The 18,743-nt window shown below is 31.7% G+C and overlaps 1 protein-coding gene across 1 annotated transcript; it reads right to left on the reverse strand.

Moving 5' to 3' along the window:
* Window positions 1–1,704: 1,704 nt before the first annotated feature.
* LOC124358224 (multidrug resistance-associated protein 1-like) lies at window positions 1,705–13,361 on the reverse strand. Its single transcript, XM_046810517.1, has 6 exons — window positions 13,356–13,361; window positions 10,052–10,228; window positions 5,588–5,713; window positions 4,728–4,865; window positions 2,360–2,372; window positions 1,705–1,775 (listed from the first exon to the last, which is right to left on the reverse strand). Exons 1-6 carry the CDS (start codon window positions 13,359–13,361, stop codon window positions 1,705–1,707), a joined length of 531 nt encoding a protein of 176 aa, XP_046666473.1.
* Window positions 13,362–18,743: the final 5,382 nt, after the last annotated feature.

Below are 18,743 nucleotides of genomic sequence, written 5' to 3' on the forward strand. Positions count from 1 at the left end.
TATTCACCATGTCATGAAATAACAAACATTACTAATATTGACAAATAAAAAGAAAACAAACTAGTTGAGTTGCTCAGATTAGACGTCTTGATGTAATAAACAGGAAGAGTTGCCAACAATGCAAATAACAACATTGATTTGTGTTTCCGCATGAAAAGGCGTGATGCCGTATCGTCCCGTTGATCGCCGCACAACTCGGTGAGTTCTTGCCCACTTTAAGCGCCTGCAAGTCCATGGATACACCCGAAACGCACAGCTGTGTGCGACCGGAAAACACAACATGTGGCTTATGAGCAGTGCACGTTCCAGTAGTATAGTTTGTTGGCACTCCCACACTGTTAGAATCCGGCGCCCTCAAAAATTTGATATAAGTCTAATATTCTGAGATTGTAGAATTAGATGTCTTAATGCATTTTATGTACAGATCTGCCCAAATAACAGCCAAAATAATGTTATGAAATTAAATGAATTTATGTATGAGGCCCTCGAATCAGCTTTTGCCTCCTTTGTCAAGTTATAATTTATTTTGTTCATTTAAATAATTTGGGCTATTAATGTAATGAAAGTAACTACAACCCTTTTAAAAATCTTTTTATTGACATACATGTGTTTCGGTTTTTAACCATCATCAGTGTACATTAACCTCTAAATAAATAATGAACAATTAGATATACACATACATATATACACCTTTTAAACATATGTTAAATTTAAATGACACAGTTGTAATTTTCTTATTAGTAATCTGTATATTTAAAATTTTAATATTTTCAAAAATTGGATTTGTCTTATTTTTCAGATTACTATTTAAAATGTTATGAGGATCTTTATTATAATTTAGATAGATATGTAATTCTTCTTTTTTGTGTTTAATTTCTCTCCTTTCTTTTCGATATCTAAAATTTCCATGTTCTTTTCTAAAATTTGGGCAATGTTTTATGGAATGGGAAATACTGCAAATTATACTAAACTGTATATTTTCCATCGATAACAACTTTCTTGTGTCTTTATGGCAACTTTTTAAGTTTCCTGAAATCTGAAAATTGTGTTGTGAGACAAAATTCTAAACAGGGTACAGTGTGTTTTGATCTTCTTGGATCACTTCAAGTGAATGTAGGCTTCAGATTCCAGCAATCAACTCATGACACAGTTGTCAGATTCCAGAAAACTTAAGAGGTTGGCAGTCATAACCTTATAACAGTTCACCACAAGAAACACCGCTACTTAACATCTAATCTTGAACTCCCATCTTGTGTCAGAAGCTTTATGTATTGATTCTTTTTAGTTTGAATTAAAAGTACATTCAATCTCTCTGAGGTCCTACTAAAAGATTTGGTTGACACAGTAAAAAATGCCACAACTTAAATGCAAAATCAGATAACTGCATGAATGCTGACCAAGTTCAATCACTGATTATGAACATCCCAACACATGGTGAATGTAATATACCTAGTTAATTTTTTAAAATTTTGTCTTGCTCGTTTCTAAATTTACCAGACACATTTATGCAGTTGACCACCTCAATCCTTGACGTTTATTTCAAATGTATTTATTTTTAGACTTATGGCTTGTTATTTATTCTCCTGTAATTTTAACTGTTTTATATTTTTTCAGAGTAAAAAATATTTCTTATACACTCTATTGGTTTCCTTAGAATAGTATGCACACCACGAAACGAAAGATATTTTAAAACGTTTTTGTGGGTCACAGCCTTGGGCTCTCCTGAGTGCCAAGCCCCAAGACAAGCATCGCTGATTCACCCCTTTTCAGCAGCCCTGTTTGTATTTATTTTCTAATTACTTGACTAAAGTATGAGCTGTTGCAATGTAAGATTACAAAATTAGGAAGAAACTTTTCTTTTAAAATTTACTAGTTTAGTACAAATAAGAATCTGAAATTATTAGTGAGTAAAATTTATTTAAATAAATATTTTTTTATTATGTCAAAATTTGGCAAAGTTATAAATATAAATGTAATAAGGTGCACACAGCTGAAAGCAGATGTTAGTATAAATACGTTGTTATTGATATACAATAAATATATGTGTATATGATGCTGTATTCACAGATTAGCACCATACAAAAACTAAATAACAATTCACTAAACAATGACAATGCAACTATATACTGAATAAAACAATAATATTATAATGATATACTTCTAGTTTCCGGAAACCAAATTACGTAATAAAGGATATTTGTTGATAAATTATAACTTTCATGATACACAAAAAACAGTTACGGTACCTTATGTTTTGGATAGTCAGTCACCCTTGGTAGTGGATCAGCAAATAAGTTCAGAATAAACATGAAAACCACAACCGGATAGTAAAACACAAACAGAAAAGTTCTGTGTATACCTTCCTCTGAAGTCTGGAATCAACAAAAACTGGTAATAATCAACTAAACACAGTATACAACTAATTAGTAGGGCCTATACATGTTAAAGCATTACATTTTAATAATAAAAAGTAGTTTATATCAAATTTAATAACAATACCTAATATCACATAAAACTACTTTCAAACACTTACGTTCACTTAACAAACCATTAAAATATTATATATAGACCAAGTGGTTATTACATTTAAAAATTATCTCATCATGCAATGATTCTATTTTTGGCTGTCACTGGCAGCTGAGTGGTTAGCGTCTTAACTTATCCCCTCAGGGACCCGGGTTCAAATCTCTGTCGGGTCATGGCATTTTTGCTAACTAATAAATGATCACCTAAACCCAGCCCATAGTAGTCGTAAGCAGTTCCGGGATAGAATTTGAAATCAACCATTCATGAAAAAAGATTATTAGATGAAAGATTATTTCAAATATGAAAGAATGAATGAAGAAATATTTAAAGGAGGCATTATCCAAATTCATTGGCAGCCTTTGTTGTTTACAAACAATACTCAGCTCTGAAGTTTTATTGATCATATTTTATAGGATGGAAACCGAGAGCCATTTTACACTTTATAAGCGGAGAACTTTAATTGTTTTGTATAGTTGTGTAACAGTGATATAACTATGAAAAAATGCGTCCGACATGATCTGAAAAATATACCTCCTATTTTGACCTCCACTAAAACTACTGCAGCTGAAGATCGATTTCTTTCTTAAGGGAAATTCTTTAGTTGATTTAACCCTTTGACTGATCAATTTTTTATTTTTTTTTCCAAAATTGATATGATTTTTAACAGGGTTATCCCCTTAATTGATAGGCTAACATTAGCTTTTTTGTAGTGTTTTACTAGATAATTTGTAGCTTTATTATGTAATATAATAGAAACTTGAAAGTAGTTTTGTTCTTTAGACATTTAAATGGCCTATTAGGAAAAAATATAAAAAAGCCAAAAAAAAATTACTTAAAAATATTTTTTTATATTTTTTTTTGTTTTTATTTATAAAAAAATGTTTTTTCTTACTTTGTCAGTAGTAAACTAAAATAATTTTTTGAAATTTCTTATTGACAGTAATTTAATCTAAAAGTACGTATTATTGTCAACAAATCCAGAAAATTTGAAGCATATAAGTTAAAAAATGCATGATTTATTGGTAAAAATAATAAAAATTTACTTACAAGAATTTGAGGCAATCTGTTTGGAAATCTGGAGTCAAACACATTGAATGTTCTATATTAATCAAATTTGTTTGTGAATCCTGTCTTAAAAATACACTTTATTGTCAAAACAAAACACTAATAAAAAGTTATTATTTACAATATTTACAGTTTTTTAGTTTTTATAATTTCAGTGGCAAACATGCTTACCGAGGCATTCAGCATGTACACCAAGACCACACCTTACACACACTGTCCGAGACCTCCGCTTCTTTCCTTCAGGATGATTGTCACCTGAACAGGTTCGCCACAGTTTTTCCTTCTTCTCAGGTAATTTCCTGAGTCCGAAACCAACTGATGGACTATCACCACCACCCCGGAGATTTTGCGGGATTTGCTTACTTGCAAGCCATTCCGAAGAAAGATCTCCTATCACTTCTTTCATGAACTTTCAGCCCTCTTCAGTTGGCCTTGTGTTGTATTTAACTTATTATTATAAATATTATAATAATAAGTTATTAAGTTAGTTATAGTATATTATAGTTATTAATAATAAGTTATAAACTTACTATAATAAATTTATAATGCAACAACGATATATCGTTGCATATCAATTTTCACCCGAAACATCAACAACGATATATCATTGTGTATCACTTTTCGGTAAATTCACTCACAACGATATATCGTTGCGTATCAGTCAAAGGGTTAAAGATTTGGTTTAAAAAACACTAAACCATGTTGTGTTCTGTGCATATGTTCTCATTTCGTGTTCGAGGATATTACAGAATTCCTGTTTCTGTTTAGTTGCCAGGTTGTGTACTTATTCAATGCAAATTGGCTCCTGTTTCCTGGACTATTAGTACCGTTACCATACTTCTAGTTCAGTTGCTTTGCTACGTCAGCAGGCACTGGGATAGGAAAATATATGAACCAAACTCTGATACAATAGTTCATCATAGACCTTGAAAACTCTATTATAGCAATATTCTGATAGAGTTTGCTCTGGTAGTCTTAATCAAAAAACAATTTGGCTATTTCAAGTTCAACAAAGAGCTATAACATTACACTAAAAGTTTGCAAAAAGAAGACAAAACCTTCAGCAATTTTAATTCTCCAACTGTCCCAACTATTGTATATATGTATAAATAATTCTAGAAAGTTGCAGTACTCACATAATGATTTAATTTTCCAATTTCAGTGAAGAACTGTGCAATGCCAGCTGCACTGAGACTCACCCAAAACAAGAACAGAACTCCTGATGACTGAAGTCCTCTCTGCAGGTCCAAAATCAGAAGTCCCAAAGCCAATATCTGATAAATACATTACCAATGTAAAAGCGAAAAATGTCTCATTGCACATATTAATTGTAGATAAATAGTAATGTATTACAGTATTGCCTAAAACCACGACACTACTTGTATTTATATGAAAATTTAAGAAATCATCAAAACTTATTTTGCTTTGTAATTAACTTAATAATATTCTTTGAATTTTTAGCCACCCTCATTAAGGCAAGGCAAATAAATGCAGGTCCAACAAAATAGAAGTAGATACATGTTTATTTATTTGGTTTAGTAGATCCATCAATATGATCTAGAACCATTTTTACAGTGTTTATAATACTGTAAACTTTAACTAGCACCATGAATTTCAGTATGGAAACTAATTAGATCTACCAATTCATAGACTACATATGGGAAGAATGACCCTTTCAATTCTTTTCTTAGAAATTAAAATGTTCTATAGGTACCTTTTCATTTGTGATCCAACCATCTGGATTTGTATATGTTCCTAATGGGTGCTATCTCAAGGGATATTTTTCATTTGCTACCAGCAGTGCATTAAAACAATGCACACTGGTGGCTGAAACCATAAGTGATTAGACCCTATGGAATTTTATATATGTTACCTGATACTTTTAATTAGTTTTCCCACAAAAATTTGACACTAACAATGATATTTCGACAACTAGTAGAAGTTCATTATTAATCAAGCTGTTAATCCCAATATTTACTGATAAATTATTACTTACAAAAGTAACAGTAGTTACAGCAGGAGTCCACAGATCAACAGGGTAAACCTTTTCTCCTGCCATACTCAGGGTCAGTGACCACACCAAGCTCATAATATTTAGAATGATGAGTATCAGGTTGAAAAACTGTTGAACAGAAAATACAATTTCATGAATCAAGTTAAATTTATTTATTCCTTCTTGTATAGTAAGATGTAACAGGTCAAATTACGACATTTGAATATTCGCGGGGAATTGGCAGACTGTGACGTCAATGAATCGGCAGACTGTGACATCAGTGAATCACATGTTGTCGGAATTGAGATTTATTTAATAACGAAGACATTTATTGAACTTTATACGGGAAAAGATTTGATTAATTAAAATGAAGTAAACATAACCAAAATTCGTGTTTTACAAAAACATTAAATAGAATTACGCAGAAGAGCCAATTGTGGTATGAATGACTTGTAAATTTATGACGTCATAAAGCACATGTTGCTAAAAATTTAAATAAAAAGCTTTGAAAAATTAATAAAAAGAAAATAGAAATACTTAAATTGATTAATTATAGTAAACGTGATAAATTTCGACAATTATAAGAAAGAATTAAATTAAATTTATTCGTGAAGACGCTGATTTGAACGAGAGAAGTGATGAGTGTTGTTTTGAATCAGTATCCGTCGTATTATACGAAGATTCGTTCTTCTACCATCAGACTCGAAGCAAGGAGGTTGTGTTAGTTCTCCTGGGAAAGTAATGATCTGTTGTATAGTATATTGAAATTTAATCAAGGATGGGATATTGTTTAGACTTTTAAAATTATCAAAGCACTGCAAGGTGAGTGAGTTTATAATATTGTTGAGAGTGTGACATTTAATAAACTAATCTCGTGGTCACTTGCTTTGACTTTCTTTAAATATCCCTTTTACAAAAAGTGTGGAGTGATGTTAAATTTTGTAATTATTACTTAATATATTTTGGAACCCTGACATACACACAGACTTGTCTCTGGTGATAACACCAGAGACATTCAAATCTAATAATTTTTGAGTAATACGAGGAAATACAGCTAGCATTGGGCAAGATGGCGACCGATACTATGATGAACAACATGGTATAACAACGTGCCACTGGTGACAAGGCGCGTACAACTACATGGTGAGTGAATAATTCTAAAGAACTGACTTTCAGCAAATTATCGTAACCAACGTGGGAGTGACACATAGCAAATTGGTGTTATAACCTGGGACTCTCATCAAATTTACACTTGCATCAAATTTGACCTACATCAATAGGCGCAGCAACAAGGGGTCCTCATCAAAATTGACATCTCATCAAATTTGGCTTACATCAAAGATTTCTGCAAAAGGAAAATTACTGGATTTTTAACAACAGTTATTATTTTAATTATTTTTGTTTTAATAAAAAGTTTGTTTCTGTTAATTGTTGTTTGGAATTTTTGATATTTTGAAACTTTTTTAAATGTCATTGTACTTTTATGTATTAATTATAATTGTAAATGGTAACAATGTATTGTAATTAACCCACGATTCATTACAACTCAAACCAAATGAAGTTGCATCAGTAGGCTTCACTTAAATGTTAATAGCTGTAACATGTATGCATGTTCCCATAATGAAATGAAAAATTCTTTATTTTTACAGGCAAAGTTAGGGCCGCATGGCCCTTTCTTACACTTAACCTGTTGCAATGTAAAATTTAAAACATTAAATAAATATTACCTAAGATTAAAACAAAACATAATAAAGATAATAAAATAAAGAAATAATTACATTTACACAAAGTAGTAAAATTAATGTAATATTTTAACGTGTAATAATTAAAATTTAACACATTAATAAATTAACCATCTCTAATATTCTTAAAACATAATATAAATTTATATTTTTAATATACAAATAAATTAAAGTATTTATTGCTAAATGAACTTTTTCACACACAATCTCACATTCATCCCTCTGCCAGTGTCACGCCCACAGCATCTCAGACCGGAACTGCCCCGGCTAACCGTTCAAGATACATATCTTTCAGTTTCGCCACAAACCGGGAACTGCTATCGATGGAAGTAATTGTTTGGGGAAGGGCATTCCACAACCTACAAGCCATTACATGGAATGACTTATCAAACACTGCAGTCCTGTGCTGAGGCATTCTCAAAATGTATGAGCCAGAGCGAGTGCTTCTTACACCTACATGAGACACAGATTTAAAATATTCAGAAAAATATCTTGGAAAACCAAATTTCAATATTGAATGAACTAGTTTTAAAATTTTGATGGATCTTTGATCTTTTAATTTTAGAATATTTGACTGAATATAGTACGGTGTGATGTGCTGCTCCCGTCTCACATCGTAAACGTAACGTATACAGTAGTTTTGAGTTCTTTGCAGCTTCTCACTCAGCACTATGGTCATATCATTGATCACGGAGTTACAGTAATTGAAATGTGGAAGTACGAGTGATTTAGTCAAGAGCAGCTTGATATGTTCTGGTAAAAATCGTTGTAAACGTTTCAGTGAGTGAATAGATGCGAAAACCCGTTTACAAATCTCCGCAACAGCGTCAGTCCAAGTCAAAATCGAGTTTATAGTCAAACCAAGATCCTTCACCTTGTCGTAGTATGGCAGGGTGTTACCATTTACAGTTAACGTTTCAATAGTATTGAAGTTTATTGAGTTTCGTAAACGAGAGTGACAAATAATGATTGGTTTCGTTTTTGCATGGTTTAGTCTCAGGCCATGATTTTTGGACCACATAACGATATTTGTAATGTCACTATTGATTTTGGTGATAAATTCATTAATGGAGTGAATTTTAAAGTGTGAATAGATTTGCAGGTCATCAGCATACATGTGATATGAGCTATGTTTAAGTACAGAATGAATGTCGTTCACGTACAGTACAAATAATAAAGGACCAAGAATCGATCCCTGTGGCACCCCACAAGTAACAATTTCCCAGTCAAAAGAAATTGAAATTTCTATATATTTGAAATTGAAATATTTGAAATTGCACCCATTTTGTGAGCTATGCTGTAATTCTGCACCATAATGATAAATTACATTATATTTTTATAAAAATATACAACTATATATAACATTGACAAATAGTAATTAGTTTTTTGTAATTTTTAATCTATTTTCACTTATTAACATTTACAAAAATGTTAAATGACTACACATAAAAACAGATTATAAATGCTTATTAGTAACAATGAGCTAGTAGTTTCAGCTCTTAAGTGCAGAAATTAGCTGACTAATAAAAAAAAGCTGAACGTTGTTAACAACAGTTGGTTGTGTTTTAAAAATGAATGTTGAAAATCATCTGGCTCTAGTCTCTTGCTTACCATAATGCAATTGACAATACATGGTGTTTATGAACTCTCCTGTGATATTTTGGTCATTGGTTTAACAAAAAATACACATGGACCAGAAATACTTTGTTAAACACCTGTCTGCATGTGTTTTTTACTTAATTTGTAATTTTAGAGAAACCATAAAAATAAAATTAGAAAAATTATTGTTTTTGCAGTTAAATACAAATCAAGGTGAAAATTAATATTCAATTATCATACCAAGTTTCAGGATGGTGTATGGTTGAAATGGTTTTTTTAAGTTATGTACCATAAAATCTAATAAGATTGTACACATGTATAAACATACTAAAAGTGGTTCAATTTAATTACAAACACTTTGACACCTAGAACATAAAAAACTTAGGAAATAATGTAAATGTAGGCTTTTAATTGTAATGCACAACTAAATTGTTATTTTTTCTTGTTTATGGTACCACTAACTGTAGCTCTAACAAGAGCAGAACCATCTAGACAATAATAAACAAGGAGAGAGAACACAGAAAAGGCTAGTGAAGAAACCTCATGGTAGTTATCTCAGGTAAAACAATAAATGACATCACATAAGCGACCAATATGTTTGTCCTTGTAGTCTCACAAATACTTGATAAATCGTTACTGTCCAGCTGTTTCTTTATTGAGAACAATCTTTCATCAGTACATGTCAGTACTACTGAATTATTTAAATAATAATAATCGTTTACTGAAGAAGTAATTGAAAAATTAAAAATTTGGGGAGGGTCCGGAACCCTTGGACCCCCTCACTGGTTACATCCTTGAACCCAAGGATCTTCTAAATCTTTAACAACAATCCCCTTGAAAGTGACAAGAGAAATTTCCCAGCAATCCATCCTAGTACTAATTTTATTTGCATTAATTGTTCGTAACACCTAAAAGTCTTTTACTATTCTGTCTTATAAGCAGAAAATATAGTTTTATTAACTGTTTACAAATCACCCAAAGCTTTGGAATTTACAACTTGTATTTAAATTTTACCAACTATATATAGTAAATATGATTTATATATTTATTGTTTCTAGAGTTGAATAAAACCTACATTTTAAAATTGTACATTAAGTTAGCAATAAAACTGACAAGCAATACATACCACTTTGGTTATGTTTTTAAATCCCCAAGGCACATCTCTACACTTGTTGTGGAATATAAAATACAGTTCGAGAGGTGTGAGCAGCCAGAGCAGTAGACATGGACCCCACACCAGAGCTGTCTTCTCAAAACATAATGTAAGCCGAGGATTTTCTGTATCCCAGGAAAGAGCAGGGTCCTATAGAGTTACAGTGTTGAATTAAGCAAAGATGCAAAAGAACTCAACATGTATTACATTCTATTTGGTTAAATTAAATATAGCTTTTATATTTTTGCGTTACTATTATACTTTTTATTTAGACCTAAAATTAAATATTTGGTTCCCTATGCTCTCTCTTTTACGTCGCACACAATGAGGTGCACAGGATGTGACTGCTCAATTCTGACAAGGGTCTTGCTAAAATTCTGCCGAAGAAATAATGACTCACGTATTGATTGAGTGTTTTGTATATGTATAAATAATACCCTGGTAATAAGATGTAGTTATCAAGGTTTAATGTCTCATAAGAGCAGTATTGAGGCCAACCATTGTCTTTGTCATGAAATTGAATGTTTTATTGAGACACCCTTTTTAAAGTTACAAGGTGGTTGGAACAATATACTCATTAGAGCTACAGATGCTGTGCAAAATCAGGTGATCTGTCTACCATGGGGCATTTGAGTGAATTTATATCTGTCACTATTAAGAGGGTTCCTCACAGTCATTGGAACTTTAGAATACAACTTCTGTCTTAAGAGGAATCTTCCTAGTAATTGTGACAACCGTCACTATGAGCATTGTCATAGTTATGGGAATTGGAGCTCGAGATCATGAGTTTTGTGGGAGTGAGAAATTGCACCCATTTTGTGAGCTATGCTGTAATTCTGCACCTTATCATCCACTAGTCCAAGGGGATGAGGTAAATATAGTCACATAGAATTGCGACATGCTGTAGATGTAGGTCCTTGTACTTACCCTTTGATTTATACTTAGAGAATTGCTCTCCCATATAAAGACAATTTTAACTTAACTAAACTTTTTAAAACAACCAGCAGAGATTACCGGGTGAAAAGGGCTGAATATTTTTCATGTCTGTATAGGCCCACAATACATGTCTTATAGACTAGCTTTATGTTGTTTGAAAAAAATATTCTACTTAAAAAATGTATGCTTATAAAAAATCAAAAAATTTATTAAATGCTCATTTGTTTATGGTTTTTAATAATATTTATTCAACATGGTTATCCTTCATATATAAGTTTGTTACATTTTATCTCTGTAGATATGATACTAAGAAAGATAAAATAGTATACAGTTTTTTTGAAGAATGCTACTGAAATTTTTTAAATTTTAACTTGCATTTCAATATTTTTCTGTGGCATATGAAGGATTGCCCACATCTTCATCTTCTTAAAATGTCTCTTCTAAGACCTCCCTCTTCAAGCTGGTGGCCTGCCTATATCTTTTTTGCCATTGCTTCAAGGGCTCTCTGAGCCTTCATAACTCAAACAACACTTGTCTTCTTTGCTGTGACACAGTTTTTCTATGGTAAGACTGTAAATCCAAGATGTAAAACCTTAAAAGCTTGACATTTTGCTACATTGTCTTTATTGTAACATCAAACCATTTACACAATACCAACAATGGCGAAAATACATAGCCTTTTTTATTTGTGGAAATGCTTAAAAAAAGTTTATAAATAATTAATATTTCACAATTTGTAGGCATTTGTAGGAATGCTCTTTAACAGTTTATATGTGTATGGTTGTATAAATTATTTGTTGAGCATCAAATTTATACTCAACAAATATATATTATTAGAAAGGAAACAAGTAGTTTGGGTTTTAGCTTATATTGAGATCATATCTAATTATATTCATAGCTTATAAATATATTTTTTATTATTATATAAAAGGGAAATATGAGCATGTATGACAAGTCTTGATGTAGTGTTACAGTACCACACATTCAAGAGAAGTCTGCTTGTTATAGTTATAAGAGAAAGCTCCATACTAAAACCTTTATTGATGTTTACTGAGCCATAAACTGCTATCACTGCAATTTCAATAACTGCTTCTTGTATCTACCATACTTACATACTTACCAACTTTATACGTTAGCTACTTTGATCATTGTTAAAATATTACACCTTATTTAGTAATTAAATTTGTATTTTGTTTAGACTTTTGGGTATGTGATTTTTATATTATTTATAGCAATAAATTAATTGACTCTGATATTAAATTGCATCTGCCTATTTTCACAAGTTTAATTGAGTAAAACAGTTTTTTGAAATCAAAATTAGTTTTAGCACATTCGCCTCCTTAGTTGCATATGTATAATATGATTTTTCTTAAAATCGATAGAATTTTTCCTCCACAAGTATTCAATTGTGACTCAAGCTAGTTTTGGTGGAGGTCGAAATTGTATAATATCAGAGGGGTTAAAAATATAAAATGACTGGTCAGGTCAAAATAAAAGGGTATCAAAAGAATGAAACGATAATTTTGATTCTTTTATATTTTTTTTATGTTATACACTTAGAAACCAAAGTTCAGATATTAAAATATTAGTTACATCATTGTAAGACAACTAGATAAAAAAACTAAAAGTAACCACTTTAAGGGTCTGTGTGTTTTAGCTGACACTGATTTATATATCTGGTTTTAAATGTGTCATGGTAAGAAAGACATGATCTTGGAAAAAATTTATAATTTCATATTTTAACCCTTTTAAATACATTCCTATTTTGACATCCACCAAAACTAACATGGCTGATGATCGATTTCTGTCCTAGAGGAAATGTTTTCATTGATACCGAGAGAAACCATGTGCTTATACAATGCAAATTGGAGTATAAAAACCCTCACCAAGGTTCCAACCAGCCATACTGAATTTGAGTCTCCCCACAAACCAAACTAAGGAATTGCTTGAGTTTTTAAAAACAAGTAATGCATGTATATTGATTTATATAGCAACCAATTAATTAAGAGTAAGGGCATTTGTACTCGTGGCAGTTGGTATATAGCAATTAAAAACTATATTTTTCAATAGCATGTAAATACTAAAGACCAGCTGACACATATATGTGCATCTTATAAAAAAGTCAGCTGTAATCAGAAAAGTCTAAGTAGGTGGTAATTATTAAGGAAATCACTTTTCATACATTTAGGTTTGCATTATTTCTGAAATATGAATCAAATATATATAAGAAAATGTAAACAACTTTGGAACCAACTTAGAAGACCAAATTATGTTTTAATATGTCACACTCAGAAACCAACTGGCACACACAGTTCTATAAACCATGTACAAAGTTTCAGACCTCCATCATAAATCAGAAAGCAATATTTTAAAAAGAGTTGAGGGACATCCACAGGACACATATTTGTATCACTGGTTTATTTTAATGATATCTACCAGCGCATATATGTACTGGATTTAAGCATACGCGACATAGGCTTGTGCCTAGGGGCCTGCACCATTAAGGGGCCCGCACCACATTTACAAACATGTAATAATGTCAATGGTCATGTTTTATTATCATACCTAGTACATTGATTTTTGTATATTTCATTGCCTCAACTTGCAAATACCATACTCTAACCTAATGCCTTGGAACAAGCAGGAACTGAAAAAGACGTTCTTGTACCAAAAAGAACAACACGATGGTCATACCGAGTTGATGCTACCAAAGCTCTTTTGCAAGGATATCAAGAAATAAAGCAGGCACTGGGGAAAATTCCAGAAGACATGGAAGATTCAGGGATATCAAGATGGGCTGCTTTGGGTTTGGTTCGAAAAATCAACAAGTTAGAGACAGGGCAGGAACTTACTGAAAATGTACAAATTTAGATTATAAAAAGTTGAAACATTTATGTCATAACATTATAAATAGAATAAAACCAAGTTTACAAAATATGACATAAGAAACCAAACAAAATGATTCAAACCTCATCACATAAAAAAAATTATAAGTTATAAAATATGGAATTTAAAATGTGAATAAGGTTAGTCTATAACTTGGTGATAAACCGCCTTAACAATCTTAATTTGTTTTACATAAATATAAACTTACCCAGAAACTCGAGTTACAAAAATCATTTTCATGGAAAAACATAGGTTTTGAGCACTAATTACAGATTATAGAAATAAATATTTGTAGCCCTACTTTGTGTCCGAAAGTTGTACTAAACAGAGAAAAATTTACACTAGAAATTAAACAGAAATCACTGAACAGTGCATGACGACAAGAAACTCGATGCAGTAATAAATAACAGTAGTTTAGAGCGATAGTAACTACAGTACAAGAAGATCGATAACACTATCGGCCAATCGACTGGCGCTGGCGGTCGCGGAAGTTTTATGGGACATATGTTCGCACCTTTGCGAAGTTATCACTTTCCAATTAAGATATCATGAAAATGTCCAGATTTCAGTAAAATATCCCACTTGCTAATTTTTTAGTAATTAAGTTCTCTTGCGTGACAATATTGTCGTTTTACGAAACTTTAACAACACTTTTTCTCAATATATCGAGAATTTAGTGCCGGAGAATAATAAAAAAAGTTAGGCCGAAAAATGCCTGATAAGGTACTGCTGAAAATGCAAAGCCTATTTCATCGATTTTGTAACATTTTACTGAAACATCCATTAAAACAAAACTTTAATATAGTTACTTAATTATTTTTATATTTTCTTTACAGATAAATTGTTTGAATAGAATATGAATTAATTAAACATAAACGACGTGCATGTACTGCTAATTTATTATATAACAAATTGGTACTTAACAAAAAGTATTTGAAAATTTTCCTAGTTTCGTTTGCAAAATAGCACTTGAAACAATGTTCTTCAAATAACTGATAATACTACTAAGTAGAAAAACTAAAATTGTACACATACACAAAAAATTAATTTATTTACTATATAAAAATGAATCCCTAAATGTATTGTTAAGCGCTGATCTCGGAAACGGCTCGACGAATTCGGCTAATTTGTTTTTAATTTTCGTTTAAGTCCGAAGAAAGTTTATAAGGAGAGAAAGGATAGAAAAATCTTCCAGAAAATTTAAGAACTTGGGAAAATAATAAAAATATTTACGACACGTATTTAAAAGTGAACTTGGCACTTTAAAGTTGTTGAAACGTTGATCAAAGAGGCAAAAACATTTGTTTACATTTAAAAGTTTGGAAATATTTAAAGCCAGCAAATACTCGCGGCTTCGCCCGCAATTTCTATGCAACTTTCCGTGTATTTGTTTGAATGGCTCCCATGATTTCAGTACACTTAAACTATTTTAGATCGATGTAGAGGAACTCCAAGTCGAAGTTCATAGTGTTCTTAGTAACATCACTCTATCGCCCTTTTTTATGAACCTTTCCTGCAACTGCTGTTTAGCATAGAGTAAGAAAATATCCAGATAAGAAAATAACAAGTTTTAATAAAAGTAAACTTTTAACTGTATATTTTAGCAAATATTAAGTATGTACTGCTTGGTCAGTACTGTCCTGTGTAGAAGACTAAGTTACTATCTAACTTTTATTATAAACTGATATAAAATCCATCTTATTTGTCATTTGAGAGAAGTAGACTTCCCTAACCTGAGTAGGCATATTATTCTCTTGATGAGAAAACGAGGTAAAATCAGCTATGGAGCAAAAAATGTAAGGACAATAGTAAATTACAATGAACATTAATATGCACTTTTTGGCAGATTTTCTTGATCGCGGCAACAAGGCAAAGTCAACATTGGTGTCAGAAATATAATGCGCTCTAACCATAAGTGGAAATACACATGCAAAACCTATGAAATTGCGAGCGAGGAAGTGGGTAACCGCTAGTTGTGCATAAAACTGAAAAGATGACACTACTTATTGTGTAAACTTATTTTCAGTTTTCACTTTTTTCCTATGCCTAATCTAAACGCATAAGATTCCTAAACATAGTTCAAACCATTCAAAGGCTGTTACTGAGCTGTTAATAAGTGAACTTTTAAATTGAAAGAAATATATTTAGAAATAAAACTGTTAAATGCAATGGGAAATAATTAACAATTCATATATCTCAATGTAATTTTATTTTAAAAATAAAATATTTGCTTACAGTATACATTTTTTTTCAGTTTCACATGAGAAATAACACTGACAAACATCCACTATAAAACATAATATGAATTAAAAGAGAAAATTAAACAAGTACAAACATATAAGTTTTGAGAAAAAATGGTGAAACTAAAAGTTACGTTGTTTTTTTAAAGCTACATTTTCATTATTTTGTGTTGTTTTACACTAAATTTTAAACTAAACATCTAATTAACGTTACAAAATTGCTATAAATATATGTTTCTTGTAATTTTGTTCATTCTGATTGTTTATATACGAACAAGTTATAATACGTAAACAAATTATCACAGTAGAATTTTTACCGCGAACGTTCGTGTATACGGACGTCGGCATTATTCGGTAACTTTTGCAACGTCCGTACATACGGACGTTGGACTAAAAGGGTTAAATTGCAAATAATTCGGCTTTCCCCATATTGTATTAGACAAATACAGCATAGAAATAAAAGATTAGTCTAATATAGTTAGGCAAATTGTATATTTTATGGCATTGAACGTTTACTTCGGTACTTTAGAAGATTTCAATAATTAAATCACTCCTGGTACAAAATGAATGTTAACATTGGTGCACGATGATCATTTTCTGTCACTGATCTCTACAATACTCTGTGAAATTTAGAGAAGCTAATAGCCATTGATCCCGGCATGCGGCATACTTCAGTAGGTGCCTTAAATTTTCATTTGGCACATCTACTGGTTAGTGTGGTCTGGTATCGACAATACTGTAAAGTAATGGCGAATGCTCTTCTGTCTTATCGCGAATTCGCAGGTGCATATCCTATGGAAGTTCTTTCAAATTCACACCATTGTACTGCTTGAAGTCTTCTGCGAATTGTGCCATTATCTGAAACAAAAAAGGTACAACTTAAAGAACACAGCGAACAAACAGTTTAAATAAATTTGTCGATAAAAACTGAGCCTCAGAAGGAAGTTTGAAATGGAGTGCTTGTTAATTCCTTCTAAAACAACTACACTATTCTAAATTTCGAAAACATACCGTATAACAAATTTATGTGAACACTGTCGGAAAACATAGTTTTTTGCTATTATTAATATTTGGATATACACCACAATATAGTTTAACTGGATTTGTACGAATAAAATTCCTAAATAATAGGGAATTTTCAGACAAAGAAACTATATCTTCTTATAAATAAAAATGAATCGCAAAATGTGTTGCTAAGCGCTAATCTCGATAACGGCTGAACCAATTCGGCTTATTCCTTTTGTATAGTATTTATTGAAATCCGATGATATGTGAAGAAAAAACTATAGAACATTTACCCAGAATACTTTGGAATTGTGAAAAATTTTAGTATTTATCTTTCATAATCAATAATTTACCTGACACTAAACAGCTGTTGACATTCTCAGCTTTAGTTCAACAAAGAGGCTGATTTAAATCTTTATTTTTAATTTCGACTCATGTTTACATTTACATTTTATAAACTATTAATTGTACAGTAATTAGTCAGTTGTGTAATACAGAAAGCAAATACAAAGCTACTTTCACTCCAATACCATAGTCAAATTTAAAACATCTGATGCATTGTAAATGCTATTTAACACTATTATAAAACCAAGCTTAATAACAAAGCTATCAATGTTTTCTACAAACTAGTGGACTTCCTTGACATTGTGATATGGCATTCAGTGGCTTAAGGAAAAACAGGTAATTGAAAACTAACATGCCTTAACGATCCATTCTTTCGCAGACTATAGTTCAAAAAACATGACACAACGCAAAACCTTATAAACAATTATTTTGGAAAGTTGCATGAGCTCAATGAAGATTTCCCCCTTATGCCGGAAGTAGATAGGAAGTAGGTAGGATTTACCTCTAGACCGTAACAGGCTTCTAAGTCTTATGTATACATGTATATTTCCTTCATTGAGACAACAAAGCAAACTCATCTATGGTACTGGAAATATCTTAAACCGGAAGTATATGATAAGGGCTAAAAGTAAACGCTTTTTGACCAAAGTAGGTTTTTGAGACGTGCATTTGTTTTCTATTATTTTCTATATAAAAAACCTCTCAATTGTCCAAAATTTTAATTTTTTTACACGAGGCCTTTCGACGTCTAAGATGCCATCGTCAGAAAAATAGTTTTTTCAATAAGAAAACCTCCTACTACAATGCTATATATTTGTATTTTTGATCGGGGCGTCAAGGTAGACTCGGCTTTGGCGTTTGAAATATAATTAATTCGAACCAGAAACGCTCATCGGCATCAGCTTATAGCACTGTCCCAGATGGGATCGTGGGTGATGTACCATCCTCGTCGTGTGCTGCAACTTCTAAGGGAGTAGCAGGGCAAGGGGAGGAAGCCACCTTCCCTTATCACTATTCCAGTGACAAGGGTAGAAAACCTTTCCCCCCTCTTGGTTTGGCCCTGAAATTGATAGTAGTTACCTATCCCTTCCTTTCCTGATGTTCCTACCCCTACTTTACCAACAACCCCAGACTAAGGTGTTATGCGACCCGTGCTGAGAGTCTCGTGGCACTGGGGGTATTTTAAGTGTCTTCAACGGAGTCTTCTGGCAACCAGGGAACACCCAGTCGTAATTACCCATATCTTCCTAATC

Source organism: Homalodisca vitripennis, chromosome 3, assembly GCF_021130785.1.
Source record: "Homalodisca vitripennis isolate AUS2020 chromosome 3, UT_GWSS_2.1, whole genome shotgun sequence".
NCBI classification, from domain to species: Eukaryota; Metazoa; Arthropoda; class Insecta; order Hemiptera; family Cicadellidae; genus Homalodisca; species Homalodisca vitripennis.